This window comes from Neolamprologus multifasciatus, chromosome 22, assembly GCF_963576455.1.
Source record: "Neolamprologus multifasciatus chromosome 22, fNeoMul1.2, whole genome shotgun sequence".
Classification (NCBI taxonomy): Eukaryota; Metazoa; Chordata; class Actinopteri; order Cichliformes; family Cichlidae; genus Neolamprologus; species Neolamprologus multifasciatus.
In genome coordinates, this window is record NC_140459.1 from 18227378 (window position 1) to 18249815 (window position 22438).

The following is a 22438-nucleotide window of genomic DNA, read 5'->3' on the forward strand; positions in this document are numbered from 1 at the left end:
CTCTTAGTCTCCCAGTCTGATCGATGTTGTGTGAGTGATTACAGTACAAGTATTGTGCAAAGCTGGACTGGAGTCTGTTTGCATGTGTTGTTACCAAAACAAAAAACTAAACTGATCATTTCACTTACTTTGGATTACATTTGATGAACACATTGACATAGATTTGTAGGTTTAAAGTTAAGGACTGTAGTTTACATTATATAAACCATGGCTACAGCTTTTAAATGCACACAACTCGTAATGCTTCCTGCATTATCATCAAGTCTTGTCACTGTTACTCTATACTAATTATTGCTATTGTCAAACCAATGATCAATGTTAGGTAAAAAATTTGGAAGGCTGTATGAATTTTATACTTAACTTAAACTACATGAGAAGAAAACTGACCAACATTATACTGAGCTGATTATCTCAAGATTCACTGTCAGTCCAAGACTGACTTGACAGCAAACCTCCAATATCTGTCCATTTTATGCTCCTTATCAGGTCTCCAGATCATGAGGGTAGCAATGTAATCAGAGATACCCAGAAGTCACTCTCCCCGGACACCTCCTCCAGCTTTTCTAGTGGGACACTGAGGTATTTCCAACCTAATATTATCTCTCCTGAGCTTCCTGGGTAACCCCAGGACATCCTTCTAGTTGAACATGCCCAAAACATCTCACCTATAGGGGAAAGCCACCTCTGCTGACTGCTTTTAGTGTGAAGAAGTAGCAGCTCTACTCCAAGCGCTTCCCAGATGACGGAGGTCCTCACGCTATCTCTAAGGGACAGCCCAGATATTCTTCAGAGAAAGCTCATTCCTCATTTGTCCATCTAGTACAGGTGCTACACCAATCTATTTGTCATTCTACTGCTCTGTAGTTCTCCCTCCATCAAGAAATAGCCCCGAAATACTTGAACTCCCTCAGTTGGAGCAGCAACTCATTCCCAACCTGCAGCGGGCACAACACCCTCTTCCAATTGAATTCTCATCCTAAATTGTTAGAGGTTTCATATATATATATATATATATATATAGAGAGAGAGAGAGAGAGAGAGAGACAGAGAGAGAGAGAGATAGATATAGATAGATATATATATATATAGATATATAGATATATAGATAGATATAGATATATAGATATAGATATGGGGTAGAGCAGGTCATCTAGTGATCAGAAGGTTGGTGATTTGATCCCTGTCAAGTATCCTTGGGCAAGATGCTAACCCCAAATTGCTCTCTGATGCATCAGAGTGTGAATGTACTTAGAAAGCACGATGTATAGAGAATGGGTGTGATTGTGGCATGTTGTATAGAGCACTTTAAGTAATCCGGGAGTATAGAGCACGCTACATAAGAATCTGTCCTTTCACCCCACCTGTCAGACTGAGTTCGTGCTGTTATTTAAATGGAAAATGAAGCTGAACTGTTTCTGACTCAGTAGAGAATTGTGCAGGGTGCATCATAGAGGCGAAACATGATGCAACAGAATCAAATAAAACAGAGAATGCTGTGGAATTGCAGCTCCACTGGAAACTACCCAGACATGCATGTGAAGATGCCCTTGATGGGGAGATTGTTGAATTTTAAAGGGCCCCTTTACCAGAGCCTTTGCTTACCTGAACCTGATTGGATGTTTTGTGTTTTATGCGTATTATTGATATTTACATATCAATAATATATCAATAAACATTTATATATGTGTGTGTGTGTGTGTGTGTGTGTGTGTGTGTGTGTGTGTGTGTGTGTGTGTGCTTGCGGTTTGTGTGTTTATTAAGCAAAGCCATGTTCTCAGGAGAATTCTTGCTTTTCACATCATTTAAGCACATCCTTAACAAGCAATCCCATTATATAACCTTATGGTATAAAAGGCCCTCACCCTCAACCTGTTTATCTCAATGATCCAAATAAGTCTAAATAAGTCAGCTGCTTTCTTTTAATTGGTTGTCTTCCTTTTATCCTCTTGCCTTTGTCGGCAGCTATGTTAATGATGTTGACGGTGGCCTGCTCGGCTTCAGGCGTTGTTGATCAAATGCCAGTTAATAAATGGGATTTGAATAGCACTTGTTTACTGTCAACTCTCAGCTTATATCTGCTTCATTCTGTCTTTGTCCCCACCTATATGTGTGTGAGTGTGTTTGTTTGTAAGAGTTTGTGGGTGTGTGTGTGACTGTGTTACAGGTGGCCGCCCAGTAGGTGGGAAAATGCAGGAAGTCTGCTTGTCTGTGTCCACATGTATCAGACGCAGCATGTTTTTCCCTTTCAAAGGCGAGGTATCCTGTGTGTGTATGTGTGTGCGTGCATTTGTGTTTATGCATGTCGCCGATCACGTTGGGCGGCTGACTTCCAGGAACCCCTGCAGCAAAAACAGGCACTGTGTGTTTCCTGCTCTCGCACACCATTATCACAGGACACACACACACACGCATACACGGATCATTGCCCTATTCTCTTTTCCCTTGCAGGTTTCCTCAACGCCTATCCTTGTGCCTCCGGCTGTCAAGATGTTTCACTGTGATTGTCATGAGAGAACTTGCTCTCTGGGAGCAAACTAGAGAACACAAATAGGCGAGGAGTGACAGCATCCTCACAACTCTGCCACTTTTTATGACCACATTAGGTTGCTCACCTCGAGTGGGCACCTTTCTTCTGCACCTATTCTGACCTTTGGCGTATCTTATTCAGCTATGCGCTCACAACAGAACCTCCTTCCGTCATTTAATCGTGACTCACGTCTCATTTTCTTTTCCTGTCTCATTATCATTCAATATCACTTCCTTACCTTTCCATTCCTCACCTTCAGCATATCTATTCGCACATCCTATCACTCGTCTTGGCCCATTGCCTTTGTCAGAAGCTTGCAAAAGGACCTAGATGCAAAAATGTAAGTACAGCACGAGCGCTAGTGACACTGTCTGTCGATATTGCCTTTGAGAACACAACCCACTCCTGTGACGGTGCAGATGACAAGTGAGAGATGAGAGTAAGAAGAGAGAAAAAAGTGAGAAAGAGAAAAACTCAAAGAAAAAACTATTGCAAACAATTGCCATTAATGGCATCATTTTTCCCGCACGGTGATTGCATTGAGGAATTCACGAGCTTCACATTAACAATTCGCTAAATGCTTTAGATTCAGCACACAACTGACAAATGTGGTAAGTTATGATGCTCCAAAATCCAGATGTTTGCCATTAAAAACACACAGTATGAGATTTTGTTATTCAAGTGTGACTTCTGGCCCATGATTTCAACCTAAATCAGAATGTGACACAACACAACATTACACTGTCATGTCATAGCACACTGTCCTCCAATTAAGTGATGCATAGAAGAGGACTACAAGTGTACAAAAACTGCAGAATAAAATAAAACACAATGGAAATGATTACAACAGAATGCTTTATGAGATGTTGTGAACAGGCAATGGTGCATGACTTGTTCAACCGTGCAGTTCAAGTCGCCCGGTTGTTATCACCGAGTTGTAAACGTAGCTTCTGCTCTGTACTTTCGCTGGCTCTGCGGGTGAGATGATTTCCAGATGGTCCCGGGAAAGTGTTTGCCTTAGGTTACTGCAGGCCAGCCAGCTTGTGCCTTTTTCAGCTGAGAGAAAGATGGAGGTGCAGTGTGTGTGTGTGTGTGTGTGTGTGTGTGTGAAAGAGAGACAGAGAGAGCAAGAGGGAGAGAGTGTACATAAAGTGGAGACATGGCTCACACAGCTCTACTTTTTTTTTTTTTTTTGGCTTCAGACATCCACACGTAAACCAGGTCCTCGAGCACCCAGCTGGCTGGATTCGGTCCATGACACTCAACTGTGTGTGTAAGTGGTTCAGTGGTCAAAGGGCTCCCCAGACTAAAAAACAAAAAAACTAGATCATTTATTTAGAAGATAAGAAGAATGAATGCATGTTTCTATCCCCTACTGTTAATTGAATTTTGATACCTCACTGTGTGCCCTTTCAGCAGAAGAGGGCTCAGTGATTACTCAGTTAAAGGAGCACCTGCCAAACCTCCAACAAGCAGAAACAATGCAGAAAAATATGGTATTTACTTTGTGCATAAATTCATGAGAGCTCTCCTCATTGGTCGAAACATACCTAGAGTTTTAATGTGGAAGTTTCTGTCACTGTTTAAGTAAAAAATCCTTTCCCCTGTCAGACCTGTGGAACTATATTTAGTAGCATTACAGAACATTTTCCACGTCAATATAACAAGATTTTTGTTTTTTGTTTTTTTGCGTTTGAGATTCTGACATTTTCACTTGGGTTACATTTTACATGCAAATTGAAAATACAAATTCAAAGTATTTTCAGCATGGTATCCTAACAAAAACTCGGAATTTTAAGCACTTGGATGACGCCTCAGGGATATATTTTTAAAAGAGTAGCCTACACTGGACCGACTTACCCTTTAACTGAACTATGAAAGCTAATCGTGACTGCAATGGCTAATGATGCTGTTGAATATACATGTACTGGCATGTAAATTACGGCAGACTTGGAAAATCACCTACCTATCCAGTAATGACTAAAGGACTTTTAGGGTTTTAGGGGCTACCTCGCTTCAAGTGAAAATTCTTTAATGCCACAGACACTAAAGAAAACACTTCTGACCGGAAACTGCGTTTTCCAACCTGTTTAGGGCACACAGATGCTAGCTGCTGCCCAGTCGCCCCCACCTCCTCCTCCTCCTGCTCCCCTCCTCAGCAGCCCTTCAGTCCCGCCCATCGCCACCTGGCTCTGCTGCGCACCGCCGACTGGAGGCAGAGTGTCGCTACTCCTCTTCCCCACGCCAACGGAGAAGCAGAACACAAGGAGCCCGAGTCCGAGGGTGTGTGGATGATTTTTTTCTCACATATAAAAACTGATTTTTTTTTTCCGGAATCGAAACTGATGCTTAAGGGATTTCGGAGGAAAGTAAGAAGACGGGTTTAAAAAAAGAAGAAGAAGAAGAAGAACTCAGACAGGGTGCCCCTGCGCAGTACAGCATCCTCCCTCTGCATCTGTTTCTCATCTCTCCTCCTTTGCCTCTGCGCTTTTTACAAGATTCCCGATTCTCCCACACTGCATATCCCCAGTGACTGATCACTTATTGCAAGCCGAGAGGTGCCCTTTTTCTTTCTTTTGTCGGAGTTTGAACCACGTTTCTGAGCTGCTGGGAGTATACCACCAGAGCCCCTGAAAGCTGGCTGGACTGTAGTTTTCGTCTTCCCGATACAGGCGGATCATCGAGGGGACCTTGCGCGGAGTCAAAAGGACTGGAAATTATTTAGCCCTCTCACATCGACGTGCCGCATGGTGGGAATTTCTGCCTCTTTTCAGTGTAAGTGTTCTCTCTATTAATAATAATGTTAATATTTCCCATTATTGGAGTGTTTTGTGACTTCGTATGCACACGTGTGCGCCCGAATTACGAAATATATCACAAAATACCCAACACACCTAACTGAGATTTTGTTTTATTTCTACTTTGATATATATTTATATATTAATGTAAATTAAGCAGACTGCGCTGCAGTCCAAACCCCCCTAAAAAATATAATAAAATAAATACATAATCGCCAAGGAGTGCATTTCTTTTTTGTTAGAGAAATATGTTTTTATTGTCCGAGATTATGTGCAGATCTGTTTCACATAGAAACGGTGCGTTTGTTTTGTACATAATCGTGTTTCATTTATCGCTCAAAAAATTAGAGAAAGTGAAAATACTCCGGCTATTGCCTGTTAATTATCTAGTAATGTAATTAATGAAGACAGTTGGCTTTCTAGTTTGTTTAACCAGCATGCTGCTGTCTTAATAAAAAAACCAGCTCCCAGTTCACGAGCTTGTGCCCAAGATGCGCAGCTGTTCTGGGGCAACAGGCAACTTAAGTTTACGGACCAAGTCTCGTCATCACCTTCGTTTCAGGTGGAGCAATCTTCACATTAAGTGATCTTCGAAAGACATAAACAACGTCTTGGGAGTTTAAAAAATAAAAAGTCACAATTTTTATTATTCTCACTGCAGAAACGGAGACAAATATTACAAATATTTCTTGCAAGTAGTCAATAATAATCCTACTACTGACTACTTTATGGGTTTTTTTTTTTTTGGGGGGGGGGGGTTACTTTTGCGTGAGGATTTTGAACTCAACCTGAGCCTCTCAGTTCTTCAGTGTAGAGCTGCTTCTTCTAATCTTTGCATGGGAGTCCTGGAAAGCATTTCTAGAGACGTTGCATTTCAGACTTTGAATTTGGAGTACACAAAAAAAAAGAAAGAAAGAAAAGAAACATCATCCGGAGCGCTGACACAACTCTCAAACGCATCTTCTCAAACCCATGTGAAGTTTCCTTCTCCACCCGCTGCGACTTTGTCATCATCACATAACCGAAAATCTCCAAAAAACGGAAAACGGATTCCTCCCCCCCCCCCCCCTTTCTTTTAATGGAGTGGCATAGGGTTGAAATTAAAGGCTTTGGGCTATATTTACTCCAGTGGGAATCTTTTCCCCCGACTGGGAAAAGAACAGACATGCGGGTTAGGGAGGGAGGCTGCTATGGCACAACATGCTGTCGATGCCCGACTGTTCTCACGGCTCAGATTAGAGAGAGGAAAATATCTTCTGGAAAACCATAGGGCTTTGGACATTTTTTTAGGCATACCAAATGCTCCCGCACAGCATCGTACACATTTGTAGACGTCCAAGAGAGCGCTTGTTAAGTCCTGTCAAAGGCATGAAACAGAGCAGAGGTGGCTTTAGATGAGCTAAATAAGGGCTACCGGGTACAGAATGATCAAGAGGCACTGATATATACTGATCAACAAGAAAACAAAGTATGGCAGCAGTTTAAAAATGCTCCTCTCAAAGAGATATTTTATTGGGATATCATGATGCAGGTGTATCCTGTGTCTGTGATTCTTTTAAGTCATTGAAATGAAGATTCAGGATTATTTTTTATTCTGTCTTTCTTTCTTTTAAATCCCTGTTTAGTCTAATAACTTACTGCAGTGGCCATGCCAGGTGATGTGGTTGTTCTGGCTGTCATTTATTATGCCATCAGTTGTTTGTTTCCCATCCTTTTAACACTGGGACTTCCATTAAAGTAGTGACTTGACTGAAAAGACCATTACCTGGAGTGTGTGTGTTTACAGAGATAAAGGGGGGGGGGGGGGGGGGGGGGAGTAAATGAAAGGTAAACAAAGCTGCTGATGAGGGGAGAGTAAATGATAAGTGCTGTTTGCAGGTTATCTCTGCGTTTGTGTGTGCGCGCACGTGATTGGACATATGTGAGTGCGTGCTGCATGTGTGTGCACTGTATAAACAGGCTTGTATTAACGATAGCTGCTAAGTCTCTGCAGTCCATGCTCTCCAGCATTGCACTTCCAGGGGCCATCTGCCCAGCCACCAGCCTGCCTCACACCTGTTCTCCCTCCTCCTTCCTTCCTCCTCCTCCTCCCAGCTCTTAGGCTATAGGGTCAAATGCATCAGACCGCTGCTCACACACATGGACGGCCTTGCAAAAAATGATGGCAGCCATTTTATTCTCGCCTTCACACGCAGCCAGAGAATCACACGTAGACGTACCTCTAGTTGGCAGATTGAACAAGTGATGCTGAGAAAGGCTGTGTGTGTCACATGCACACTTTCACAATGTGGCATAGATATCGTACACACACACATATATGCACACACACTCTTTGGTTTCACTGTTTTCCCTGTTTTTTCATGTTAAGCACTGCTAATAGCTTCCTAGCAATTTATACTGCATATTTAAATCACAGCAACAAACAATGAATTACTGCTTTTAAAAAGAGAGAGAGAGATTTTTTTTCCTGTCTCGCACAGAGTTACACTGAGACTCCAGTGCTGCGATGTAGTTACAAAGCACTTCTTTTAAGTGTGTCACACAGACGTTTGGATGCAGTCCAGGTTTGCTATACGGTGAATAAGTGATGATGACTCAACACAGTTCATATGCTGACTGTCTCTAGTTTAATACAATCCCCTTCAAAAGCAGCGCAACCCAGATCACCTGTAATTTTTTCGGCATTCTCAATTGGCTCTATCAGAGCCAGATTCTAACTTAACACAAGCTCCCTCATTTGTATACAGCCTACAGTATATGCTCTAAATTATGTATGCTCTCAAAGATTTTTGGTTGTTTGTTTATTGTATAATTCAGTGCTTAGAATAAGTGGGCTTTCCTGGCGCTACTACTACTTGGGATTTTCACATAACTGCTGTGTCAATCTAGAAGGTCTGTTCTATCTAACTCCACGAACAACATGAAAACTTTACAATATTCTTCATTCTTTTCACTGGGTTTCGCTGCACTTTTACCTCAGCTGCTGTTACTGCAGAAATGTGTATAAAGATCGAGATGGTGGAGCCTTGGATACAGATTGGAACTGAAGCAATGCAGTCAGGGGGCAACTATCAGCTGCCGAACCGGATACTAAATCAGTGTTGCATGCACTCCTTTAAGATGTATAGATCTCTTCTGATTATTCAGAGCTGTCTGTTATCAAGTCCCAGAGTGAATTATAGTGTGCGTGCACGTGCATGGGCATGCACATACGCATGAATGCTTTTGGAGATCGATAACCCCATTGATGGTTATCAGTGAGAGGGCAGTTCTCCTCACTGCTTATTGAATTTCATCGCCCATGAAAGACCAGCGGTGGTATAAAAACGACTTGCAGGTAGGTGTGTGTGCGTGTGTGTCCGTTTGCATTGTATACGCGGCGCTTGTGTGTTCACACTCTCTTGTGCTTACAGAAGCAAGAGGTCTTTGTTTTATTGTAGCTGTGAGATGGCCTTTACAGGCTCTGATTTAATGTCAAAGTGAACGGTGAGCGCCACAAACTGATTTTATTGGCCTTGTTCGTGTTTTTACTCTGGATAACATAAGACTTATAGGTCAAGTGAGGAAGAGGCCGACAGGGAAGGGCCTCACAGTTCATAATTTTTCATGGAGGATTTTACCTTTCTAGCATTTTTTTTATTATTATTTTAACTTCATTTTTCACTTAGCCAGAACCGATAATAGATTGGTTCCAGAACAAATCTAAAAGCAGCCATGTCATGGGAGATGTAGTTTTTCATATGTTTAGGGTAAATGGTTAGCTGTATCTATTGCACTCAGGTTTCTGGGGCTTAAAGTACACACTCAAAATAGACACGTCCAGGACAATATAAACCCACACACTGTCACACATGCAGAGCGCTTCCTCAGTCCTCTGTATACAGATGCGGATTGAGTTGCTAATTAACTCTACTTTCTCTAACTGTATCGCTCACAGACAGACCTCCACACAAACAAATGCACACATATAGAACCTCTCTCTTAGGCTTCTTGTCATGATGTCTGTCCCCTTGCTCTCGCTCTCTCTCCCTCGCTCTCTCTCTCTTTCTCTTCCACTGTTTATTTTCCTGCCTCCATCTGGAGTCGGCTGATATTGTAATCGCCCTAATGCACATTGCCTTCCCTTCTCTCTCTCTCTTAGTCACACACACACACACACACTTACTCAACACACATACATACAATGTGCCATCCTGACAAGCCCCCTTTCTTATTTCAAAAGATAAGCAACTGGATGTGATTGTGAGTGTGTGTGTGCGTGTGTGTCTGCAGGTGTTTATACAGTATGTCCAATGAATACAAAAGGACATACCCACGACTGTGTTTCCCCCTACACTCTGCTAAAGGTAATGATATTGAATAGGCCCTTCTTAGTGATGTGGAGCAGCGATAAAGTGGCCAAGTGAAGATGTTACCCTTTATCTCTCACCTTCTCAATATTCACCTGTCGCCCAATTTACATTTAAAGATTAAACAGAGGACCTGGTGGGCTGGGGGTGGTTTATGTCTTCTGTAAAGATTCATCTGAAAAGGAACAGAGTGTACTGTATGTAAGAAAGTCTGAACTGCCATCTCTAAGCTTTTCTTCGTGATTCAGCAGAGGTTTCAGATGCTATACGGTGGGAATGTCTACAAGCACAAACAGACACACACACACACAAACGCTCGCACAAATCCCGAGGACACACAGAGAGGTTTGATTGATGGGAAGTATGAGCTGTGAAGCTGTGCGATTAGGAGCCTTTTTTCTCCCCAGTTCACGAGAGGACAATTGCTGAAGAATGGACCAGTTTGCTTTGCTACCAGTCCATAAAACCTGACCATAAAAGTCGTTTTTTTGTGTATGTGTGTGTGTGTGTGTGTGTGTATTAGAGAAAAGAGAGAGAGAGGCGGTGGAGTGGGCCCAGACAGACAGCGCTTAAAACAAACAAACAGGCAGGCAGAAAATCAGACAAATTGACAAAGAGAGACACAAAGAAAGAGGAAGTAGATAACAAAGAGAGTGAGAAACATCATCTCACCCCTGTCACGCTTTAGCGGTTCTTATCACCTAAACTGAGGTTGCTTCCTCTGTAAAAACTTCACATTGTTAACGCTGACCTAAATGAACCCGTGAGAATAATTCTCTCTTTTTTCCTCTTCGTTTTTGTTTTACGAAAAAGGACTTATGTAATTTACGATCACCACCTCGGCTTATCAGCTTGGATATTTGATTTACAGCTCGGTTCACTCTCATTAATTTTGATGTATGGATTTGAACAGTACATTTTATGAAAAGGGCAGCCGCTAGATTGGAGCCCTGGCTTGGTAAAAAGAAGTGTAATTAAGATCAGCAGACAGGGAGAGAGAGAGAGAAAGAGAGAAGTGTAGATCAATAGATGCAGACAGTGGACCCTCTGTTTTTTTCCCTCCGAGTATTGACGTGCTCAGTCAATTACATCTAGAGAGTAGAAGAGAGAAGAAGAGATGGGGATGTGGGAGGCTGTGTGTTCAAAAATGCATGTTAGCAGACGGGAGCGTGCGCGTTATATGTTGCGGTGGTCTACTCTGGTATTTGTATACAAGCGGAGGTGCAAACAGCTAGCACCAATCTACACTGTGTTTCTTTAATATTCATAATGAAATAGAATCGGCACCGGCAGAGCAATCACGTGCACGGCTGTTTTTTTGGACGTCCAGTCGCTGCCAGCCTTTTATGTCCCATGGGCAGACACAACCAAATCATTGTTTCCTCCCCTTGCTGGTTAAAATCACACCACTACAGCCAAATAATGAGGCCCTTTTCTTTTGTGCTTGAATTTGACTTGCATGATGGGTATTGTAGGAAGAGAGGGCTTCCAGCTGTTGTCAGTTAGTGTCACAGACAAACAGGGAGATGGGACAATGGGACGACGGCCGGTCGCTCCATCTGATTGTCTTGTTGTCAAACCAACAGCAGGTGCCTCAAATGATAAACGCAGAGTGTCAATTATTTCAAGGGAGGGCCATTTTAGAAATTGGTTCAAAGAGAAAGAAGGAGAGTGGCAGAAGGGACAGTGGGGGTAACAAAAAAAAATGGAAGGAGCTGGTCCATTTTCTCCAAATGGGGCCAAGTAAAAAGCCCCATTTTGTTTAACTTCTAGTGCGTCCCGTCCATCCTGTCCATAAAATTTCAGTCCCTATACATGACCGCTCACTGCAGTCTAACCTTAAATGGCCCGAATCATTGCTTCATTGCTAGCTGCCGTGCTAAGTGTTTGTTTGAACAGAAACAGAACAAAACCACAGTCGGTTAAATCTTAAAAAAAAAAAAAAAAAAGTATATTTAACGGCAGTTGTATCCACCCGAAAATTGAGAATTACACTTACAGGCTTCGACCTCACTGCTGTTTCTCTCAAAAGGGATAAAATGTCTCTGAAAATGGAGAAAGCTCTCGCAGTTCAGTCAGACCGGGAGATTAGTTGTGAGGCTGTAGCTGTGTATCGATGAACAGATAGAGATCTGTAGAGCTCCCTCTCCTCACAAGTGTCCGTGTGAATGTGTGTGTGTTTTATATCTGCCTACAGTATAAAAACATATATCTTTTTGTCTGGCTTGCTCACTGTCTGTAGTGTCATCTGATATACATCCATGACCCCAGCTGCTCTTATGGATTTGCGATTGACAGCCCTTTAATCAAGGCATCTGTTCCTCCCCTCTGTCGTACTCTAACCATATGGACGTGCCATCCTCAGCTGCGCATTTCATACTAGCAATAGACGATGGGTCTCCATGGTAACCGAACTCCGCTTTTAGAAATGGGATATGAATTATATGTTTTTGGGCCTCACATGTGCAGGGATGTATACACATGTGTCTATATTGCAATGTACCTTGACATTTATAGTGTTTCATATCGAGTTAGTCTGCATGATTGTGGACCGCATCCCGCGGCACTCTCTGAAGTTTTATGGCTCCAACAGTGTGCAGACGTGTTTGCCTTCTCTACATGATAGAGCCATTTGTGGAAGAATCCAAGCTTTTTTTTTTCCAAGACTTAAACAGATCCAGATTGCGGCGAAACTTTTTAGTCCTGGTAACACTGAGAGCAGCAGAGCACAGGAGGGAAAAAAAAGGCTCTCACGGAGCAATGAAAATCCAAGATAGAGGGCGAGCATAAATCCATCTCCTTTTGTAAGGTACCTTTTTTTTTTTCTTTTTTTTTTTGCAGATGTTTCAAGATGTTTGGCTCAAGTGTTGGTAATTTTTTGCCCATCTGTCTTTTCTCCTCCCCCTATGTCTCTTTATCAACATCTGGTTTTCGGTGAGGCAGGGAAACAAGTATCCTTTATAAGCCAAGGGTTCCCAGTTCCCCCTCTGCTTGTGCTATTAACTTAACCTCAACTACTGCTCTCTCTCTCTCTGTGCACACATATTCACATATGCTAACCATTAGAAAGTCATACCATTCAGAAAATGTAATAACTTTCAGTTAGAGGCGGAGATAAAGTATTTTAGCTTTTTTTTTTTTTTGTTCGCTCTTCACTTTTTCCATAGCTGCAAAGAATTCGAGGCTCTGGGTTTTTTTTATGCCTCCCCTGAGGGAGGACAAATTACTGCCTAGATGTTAGTTTGAGGATGCTTTAGTGAGTGGAAAGCCCCTTCCCCTTAAGCATTTGGGTTGCACCCCTGGGTCTCCATCTGCACCTCTTCTACACATTTATGAGTGACGAGCATAAAGCTGCTACTCGGGGTGATAGCAACAGAGATGCACTGCATCGTTTCACTTTGTAGGAATTTTATTTGAGCATGGATGCACACAAACATTTTGCCAGACACTTTAGCAGTGCAACAAAAGTACGATCTTAATTTCCTGTTTCCTCTTTGGCAGCATTAAATTGTCCACATAATAATTCACAGCTGTGCAGGGATCATGTACTGGAGTGCAGCTGCAACTTTATGTTTGCTAATGTAGCTATCTCACACATAGGACTGAACTACAAATATGTAAAAAAAAAAAAAATAATACACAGGTGTGCGCTTGCTAAATTGGTCTCTCATAAACTCAGACAGTAAGTGGCTGAATATGCAAACAAAGACAAAGCTCAGCACCATATGGCAGGGTTGTCAATCTAAAGTGAAGGCATGCAGAGCTCTCTTTGTGTTTGTTAGGTGGTCTACAAGTTTCTTGGTGTGCGTTTGATGTGATGAGTGATATTTTTAGCGTTATGTGGCATGCCATATTAACAGGCAGCCAGACACGCGCACACACACACACACAAACACATTCTTTCGCTGCCATTCCTCGTCAGAATGAACACAACATACACGCACTATCCTTTCCCACCACATACCCTTGTCCTATTTCTCGTCATTTAGTCACTTAACAAAAGCACGCTGAGCTCATTGTTACTGCCAATTATGTTCTATTAAATCAGTGTTGTTCTTGTAACACAACACCGTCTCATAAAATTTCATGAAGTGAACATTTATACTAAAATACGGCATCAAATGCATTTTAAGACCACAGCATGCAACATTTTTACCACTTCGTCAAAATGAAAGGCGTCTCAAACTGTTAAGAAAGTAGAGCTTTGGTTATTGCCAGCCATATGTAACAAAAGAGTGTAGACAATGAAGACAAGCAACCAAGTAGGGGAGTTAAAAACTACGCGCAGCAGAACCGGAGACAATCTGCATCTGTTTCTATATTTAGATAAAACACGACTCTTTGTATTTGCCACTTTGCCCCAGGCTACATGATGCAGCGACACAAAAGCATGTACACACACATGACAGATGCCCCGAACTGCTAAAGACGCTAATGCATTAGTCGTGCACCGCCCCGGGCTTTTGCCTGGCAGGGCAATGACAAACCCAAGTCACCAGCTGATCAAGGGTAAGGGACACACACAGCACGCATGTACGTTCATCCTGATCCCATCATAAAAAAAAAGGATTACATTTCTACCTAAATGTAGCCAACATGTTTTAATAATTCAGTGCAACTCCTTAACACTTATTTCATTGCTTTCTATCTTTGACGATCTGTTCTGTATTTGATACTTGATATGGTGTTAATTTAAGTGGTTTTGATTCGAATGAACGAAGATGTTCACAGTCTGTCTGATCCAACCAACGTGCAACAAAACATAATAATAGTGTGTTGAAATGATTTTTGATCCTGGTTTTGGTTGCTTTTGTGTCTTGCAGACATCTGTTTGCTTGGCGCACTGAGTGTGTGTGTTTGTGTGTTTGCCCGTATGTGTGTGTTATTTGGGTCGGGTAGTATCTTCATGGGGAATTGATTGCAAAGGATTAGAGTGTGATTACAAAAGGGGTGGGGAGCAGAAGCAGATACTGGGGTGCGAGAAAGGTGAACGGTGACAAGTGCAGCAAGGTGAAATGGGGAGAGGCGGTAGGGGAAAAATTAGATATCCATCATGTGAGGATGTAAGGTGCAGACAGTGGAAGTGTCTTTTCTAGAATAAAAATATCTACTATTTTGCTCTCTTTTGTCTAAAATAGAGACAGATATATTCAAGAAATAATTATTTGAGATGAAATATTCAAAACACAGGGGCTTGGCTAATTATTGTAGACTAAATGCATTTGTTTAGGGCACGTTTTGTCGGATTTGAGGTGTCAGGGATAGAATAGCTGTGCTTTAGATTTTTAAAGAAAACATTATTAGATGGGGAGAGTGAGGTTTTTGTGTTTGCAGATCTGATGTCACCTTGTTTGCCTGTGCCTGCTCGAAGACAAGAGTCTGAAAACAGAAAGTGGGAAACAGAGATGAGCTAGTAGGACATAGCTGTGAGTTACTTTAAACTGCTAAAGGGCCAAAGCCAGAAGCCACAGAGTCAAGCAACCATGAGAGACGGAGGCAGTGACAGACAAAGGACAGAGAGAAATGACTCATATACAATGTTAAATAACATTTATGAGTTTCAAATTGCTTAGCTCGGATACAAGCTTCTGCTTTTAGACCTTGAGTTGCTGTCTCGTTTTTTACTTCCTCCTCTTTTAGACAGCCAGTAATGCTAAACTGCATTTGGGGAAAAATAACACATGAAATCATTCAAGCTATATTTAACCAGCCCCTGTCAAGGAGTTCACACAGCAAGCGTTTACCACAACTGCACGTGAGCACCAGTATATACTATACACATATATATATCTGCCCTACTGTAATTGAGAATTATAGTACAAGGGGGGATTGTGAGGTTAGGCGAAAATACTGCATGGTATGTGGATGTGGATGGAAGCTTGTAAAATGTGACATTCCCTGCAGCTAAGAGTACTTAGCTGAGACTGCTTTATTTCACGATAAAGAATAGTTGGTTGTGTGTGCGTGTGTGTTTTTTTTATATAACAAGAACAAAGACAAAACTGCTCTTGTGTGTGTGTGTGTGTGCGTGTACGCTTCGTGAAGAAAGCAATTTTGAATTTATTGCTTCGTCTCATTTGAAATGTGTGCTTTCATTCCCACGCGGCAAATTAAATCAGAATCTGGAATATGAATATGACAGTGTAAGAAAATTCATGAATCCACCAATACCATAAAATAGCCCCTGCACTAAAGGAAAATTGATATGGTATTAATTTCCCCATGAAAGGATACACTGGTGTATACGTGACACACAGACCTGAAACAGAAGCGATCTATTTCCTTTCACCACATATCACACGGGTAATGCATGCGCGTCACAGACGGATTTAGAAGCAGAAATACGTGTAGGTTATACATTCGTGTAACGGCGTGTGTGACGCCGACATCCCTCTACCCCCTAAAAACCATCAATTCAGATGACGCTGAGAGGTTTAGATTTAGGACAGTCTGTCTTTGTCTCTATCTCTCTCTAGTGTCTGAGAACAGAAGTTATGGCACACTTGTGCTAGAGGAAGCAGCAAGGACACCGTGTTTTATTTTGCCAGCCAAGCCCAGTGACTGTAGTTCACAAAAAAAAAGATTTCATACTTATTTTCAATTTCTTTTTCAATTCAGCTTTAGCAAAATTGCTTTTGGTGTCTGTAATCATTATTGGCAATAAAGCAGCCCCTCCTAAGCACGACTTCCAAAGCCAAAGTCGGCTTTCTGTGCAAAAATATATTCAGCATATTTTTTTTAAGTTCAGCAGCAGCTGTATCTATCCTGCATTCCTGGCCTGTTTCTTTTTTCTCTGTTTCCTTTTTGGTTCCTGCCATTGTCTCTTTATTCTTCAGTCTTCTTTCTTCTGTCACTCCGGCGATGACAGCCACCTATGAAATGCTAAAAAAACACTTTAGTACAATCTTTCTTTTTCTTTTCACCGCACGTGTATATATGTGTGTGCGCGTGTCCTTTGACAGTTGAGAGAGCATATCTGCTCCACTTGTTGTCATGGAAACAGTGGGCGCCATGTGCATGTGTCTGTGTTTTATTGAAGAGCACCCCCACCCCACCACCTCTAGCCCCCCTCCCAAAACAGAACTGGGAGCAGGTTCACATCACGACCTGCTTCTCACTCTTATGTAATTTCCTTCTTCCAGTTTGTCCCCAGGGTTAATTCCCATCATTAGGTTCAGAGACCAATGCTCCTCTGGACTGACTCACTGTTTGGGGCTCCAGGCAGTTTAAGAAAGCCAGATAGGACACTTCACTTGCCAGGGTGGGTGCCAGGTCCAAAGGCCACTGATCCCATCGCCATTCTCCAATCCTGCTTCCCTCTTATATCAACCACTCCCCCATGCACCTTGCATCCCACTGTTGCTGTCCCAGCGTTAATTACCTGTAAACAAGCTTTAACTTCCTTAGAGAGAAGAGTAGCAGTGTGTGTGTGTGCGCGCGTTTGTGTTATTTTTGTATGGGAGCAAGGCATTTATCTGAACAGCTCTACTTTCTTTCACACAGACACAAACATTGTCCCCTTTACACACATCCTGACCCCAACCAACCATCCCCACCCTTTCCCTTGCTGCTTGGGTTTGCATCCTTAAGGCTTACACACACACACACACACAACCACCTCCTCTTCTCCCTCCCAGGTTTCTTCTGGTTCCTGACCAGCAGGGCTATCTCTGGATGGCCGGAGGTTCCTCTCATTCTGCTGGCCCATTGTGTGGCGAGCTGGGCTGGGCCCTGGGCCCCAGAGGCCGGGAGGGGAGCCAGGAATGGCCTGGTTCCTGTTTCTGTACTAGTTAAAGGAACTGTGGCACCATTTCCATTAGTCCCACATAATGGCTATGAAGCTGATTTTAGGGCTATTTTTGTAGAAACAGTCACATCCATGCAAGTTGTTTTCCTCGTTTTGGGGGAACTGTGGCTTTGATAAGGGGGATTGGGTAGCTTAATTGGATGCCTTGGGTGTTAAAATGACTTAATAACACAATTTGTTCCACAGCTGTTGCAGGACAAATCTGTGTTTTACATGTGCAAAATGCAGCCCCCAAAATGGATGGTTTTCCTCTTGAGCAGGATTTAGTGGGAGAGACACAAATAGGCAGCGATGATATATAAATCTCGCGCTGGCGGATATTTTTGTTGTTTTTAAAAAGACACCACCTTTGAAATATTTCTTTATGATTTATTTTGTTTGTTTTGCATAATTAAATCAGCAAACCTCTAAACCGATGCCTTAAAATTTTTAATTCCTTGCAACAATAACAGACACAGAGAGTTGTATTTTAAAGGATAATTTGTTACCTTTGGCCCGACGCTGATTTAATCAGCAATGTCTGACCTCACCGGAGGCAGTGATCCTCGAAGAAGCCTCAAAAAGTCCTTCGCCTTTCCCCACCTGTGTATGTGGCTTAGTTGACTGCACACTGTCACTACACACACTATTAATCACACACACACACACAGAGGCGTGCACGCACAAACATGACCATCATGCCTGGTGGCAGCTCTCACTATGAGCAGTCCTCTCTGTGCTTGGCTCACTGTGGTGTGTTGCATGGAGTGCTACACTAGCTAGTGCACTCGGTTAATTATGACTGCCAAGCCGGGCTGTCACAATGATTCACTATGGAAAGACGTAAAGGGGGAGGCAGAGGGGGAGGAGAGGGTTGGCAGGTGTACAGATGTATCGTTAGCGCCACCTAGTGATGCAGGGCGAATGAAAAGCAGCTCTTGCTGAAGAAAGACTCGAAGGAGGCTCGGTTTTGACAAACTGTTTGTCATTCTGTCTGTATTGCTATGCATTTTTCTTTCCCCTTGTTTTCTCGCTATCATCTATTCTTTTCAAACGTCCCCTTTTTCACTTTCCTCTCCTCTTCTCTTCCCTTCCCGTCTTCTGTATTGCTCCTCAATCTTTCAGCACCCTGGCACTCCCTTTTCTTGCCTGCTTGTTTCTTATTTTTTCTCCCTGTCACCACTCCTCTTGCCGATGTCAGTTGTAGTGTCTTGTGTTCTGTTGCGACAAATCAAGTGCTCCATTCATCTCCTGTCATCTGTGCTACAGAGAACTGTAAATGTGCGCTCTCTCCCCTCCTCTGTCTCCTCTCCACTTTATCATCGCCGAGCAGATCAGATTGGAACTGGGCCAAGTCACTCAGTGGAGGATAAATAGAAGGTGGCTGGGTGTGAGGATATATAGGACTGGTGGAGGTTACCCCAGCTGGAATTAAATGCCATTGTGTTTATATGGTTTGTTTGCTATAGCTCCTTGAGACACAGTGGTAAATGCATTAAGACTGCGGATTCCTGAGCCTATGTTTGCGGTGCTCTAGAAATCAAGCATCGGTGCAAAGCAACATCAGATCAGGTGTCAGTAATCTGGAGCTATTTTGTGCCTTCAGGTGAGAAAACAAAATTGGTTTGTGCACAACCATTAACAACTCTTTCGACAGTTAAGCAAGTGGTTTGGAAACGAGCAGTCGAGATTGGAAGAATTCAGCAACCCATCCACCCACCCACACACACACACACACACACACAGGGCCGCACACATGCATGCACCCACTGAAAAAAAGTCATTTGTTCTACCTCATTAGCATGTATTGTGGTGAGCGGGCGTAACACACTGAAAGGTGAAATGGGTCCGCCATGAATAGCACACCAGTCGGCAGAGGAGAGGGGAGGAAAAGGAGGGTGGAGGAGAATGGTGGGTGTGGAGGGCGGGGTGGGTTGGGGGGGGGGGGGGGAGTGTCCAGATGGCTGGGGACCTGCCGCACACACAGGGAGCCTCTTGCTCGCTTTTTTTTTTTCCGCCCCTCTGCTGATTGCACCTTTTCGACTACACTCACTTTCACTCGCTCTCCTTTTGCAGTTCGCTCGCCTTTTTCTCACTTCCATCAACACACAGGCACACAAAGGCCAAGCCCATATGTAACCTCCCTTCCTCCAGAGTTGCTGCTCAGATGCAGCCGTCGTGCTCGCGCGTGCACGCGGACGCACGCATCAAATATTCTCAGAGGTAATGTGTGTCCAGGAGGCAGAGAGCAGTTGAGTGCAGCCCAGTGGAGCGCCTGTTGTGGCCAACTGCACCTCTATACAAGCTGGTCACCTTCTTTCCTTTTCTCCGCCTTCACGTCTCTTTTAACCACCTCCTCCTGCATCCTCTACATCAGTTTTTCTGGCTTCCACCTTGTCATTCGACCTTTGTTTTTCTTCAGGCGTCTCTTTATTCCTTCTTTTCTCTTCTCCTCTCAAATGGGGTGACGCGTGTATGCCGATATGCGCTTAATTAAAGATATACACTCGAGTATCTTAGATAACACTAAGTGTTCACCTTAAAGTGTGACACATTTTGGAGAGATTTCACATATCCTCTCTCTTCAGTCTGATGACTGTGGTATGACTATGTTTGATGTGCAGCATTGAAACTGTTTCTGGCGAGTTACATCAGATTGCACTAAAGCTGAGGCCATCTTTGGTCGGTTTGCGAGAGGAAGAGAACTGACGTTTGCCCTGATGTTCCCTTTCCCTTTCTTTCTGTATTATGTAGCACTGCCAGAATATCTGTTCATTTATCTTCCCATCTGTGTGTGTCTGCGTATCAGTGTGCCAGTCTGTCACTGTCTCTTTCTCTCATCCTTCTCCTCTTGATTCTCCCCCCGCAGCCACCCCACCCTCTCTCTCCCCTTCTCTCCTCTACACTTTTGACTCTTTGCCTGTGTCTCTCTCAGACTATGTGTTCCCTCTGTGTCTGGTAGAGGATCACTAATAGTCTCCACTGGGGTGTAAACTGTGTGAGGTTCTGTGTATTCTGTAGCCTGTGCAGACACACACACACACACACACACACACACACACGGGCACTCCTCGCATGGAGACAGCACACAAGCAGGGGTTAGTGTGCAGGGAAGACAGAAAAGGGTGTAGCAGAATGGAGGCAGAACTGTCTAGCTTATTGGTGATGGTGTACAAACATAACCATGCATTGCTCTCTGCGACTAGCTAACTCTGTTCTCTCACGCACATATCACCCTGTGCCATTAAACATGCAGACGCTGAGTGGCCAGAAGCTGTCCCGTGGGACTTTGCTTTGTATGTGTCTGTGAGAGAAAGGGATTATTTTCTGTGTGTCTCACTCCATCAACTCCACCATTCAAGTGCACCTCATTGACTTATCATTGAGTTGGCCCTCCAAAGCCCCATTGAGTTTACCAAGTCTTCCACAAAAAAAGTCACTTCAGTTCCTTCCAATAGAACCCCTCCTCACACACACATACACACACCCTTCACCCACAAAATGATATACACAGGATGGCTCCACCCCACACAAAACAGCTTTGACGCTCCATTGAAATCTCCTTAGCAAAACGGTTTCTCCTCATCAGTATTGTGTGACTATTCAGTGCGTTAATGCGCTCGTATTAAGAAAGCCTTTTATTTGCCTGTTTTGAATTTAAGCACATATATTAACCCATATATAGAGAATGAGTCCTTATTAGCCTGCATGGGGGAGGTGTCAGGAGGACACAGAAAGAAGGCTATACAGTACAGTATATGCAAGCTTACTTAAAGCCACAGTATTGACTTGTTTAATTCTTGAATGAAATAAGCCCCTGATGCTCATTCACAGACACACTCACACACTGAGGGAGTAATTTAACTCAGCACGGTTTGTATCCCAGTTTGCGGTGCTGGTGCCACTGATGTATGTGTGTCTTTATTTTATTTGTTTTTTAGTTTTTTTTACAAAAGTGTTCAAATGGCAGGGGATGCCATTATAACAAACTGGTCAGATTATGGGTATTACAAACATAGACCAATGCAAACAACCATCAGTGTCTGTCTGCAGGGTTTTGCAAAGCTTTTGCTGCAGTCAGCTGGATTATGCGTTTTGGCAAGCCTCTCGACAAAGTAGTTGTTTGGTTGCCTACGTCGGCTGCTGTTGTTACCTGCTTTTGTTGCAGATGAGGCCATGAAAGTGGGCCTGATTCCAGGCAGTTTTGGACAGAGGAGAACAGATGATTTGAAAAGAGGCTTTAGCATCCTGCAACACATATGAGGTGATTTCATTGATGCTTTAAGCTGGTAAAACCTCATCGGGTAAAAAACCTGATCATTTAGCTTGACTGGTATGGGCTGGTGATAGTTAGGATGAGATGTCTTCCTGTTACTACTGCCGAAGCTAATCAGTACGAGTTCTCTGATTGCAGTAACTGGAAGTAATATATGAAGTTAAGCTCCCAACGTTTTATTGAATAAACTCAAATGCATTCTATCAATTCCTGTCTCTGAAATGAAACTTGAGCTTAGAGAGAGAGACTGGGTTTGCTAGTGCTTTTAGGGGCCACGTGTCTCCGGAGAGCTGGAGCAGCTATTGCTTTTGTTTATACGCTCCCATACTCACATCTTCTCTCTTTCATCTCGTCTTTGTCTCTGTCTTAATATAATTCTTTTTCTCTCCTCCCTTACTGGCATTTTTAGCAGCTCACTGGGGGAACATTAGTGCTTGTTGTCTTGCACTAACATTAAGACGCTTTGTCTCTGATCCTCCCTGTTGTGGGCACGCACACATTCACGCTCAGGCGGCGTGGGACGTAAATGTAGCTAAAAGGAGGATCGTGAAGATCTGCTGCCATTTTTGTCCTTTACACTCTTGAACCTGACACACGGTTTACGAGGCTGCGTGAATGCGAGCGCCTCTGTTAGTTCGCATGTGTGCAGATGCCTGCAAGCTGACAGGGAGTGAAAGCCCAGACATATGTTAATCAGATGTT

General features: G+C 43.2%; 1 protein-coding gene across 4 annotated transcripts in view; it reads left to right on the forward strand.

Moving 5' to 3' along the window:
- Window positions 1–4722: 4722 nt before the first annotated feature.
- Window positions 4723–22438, forward strand: part of runx1t1 (RUNX1 partner transcriptional co-repressor 1) — a 58104-nt gene continuing 40388 nt past the window's right edge. For all 4 annotated transcript variants that reach the window (XM_085147603.1, XM_085147604.1, XM_085147605.1 and 1 more), the window contains exon 1: window positions 4723–5302. In XM_085147603.1, coding sequence (XP_085003729.1) covers window positions 5275–5302 — 28 coding nt within the window. In that variant the 5' untranslated portion in view covers window positions 4723–5274. The remainder of the gene's footprint in view (window positions 5303–22438) is intronic.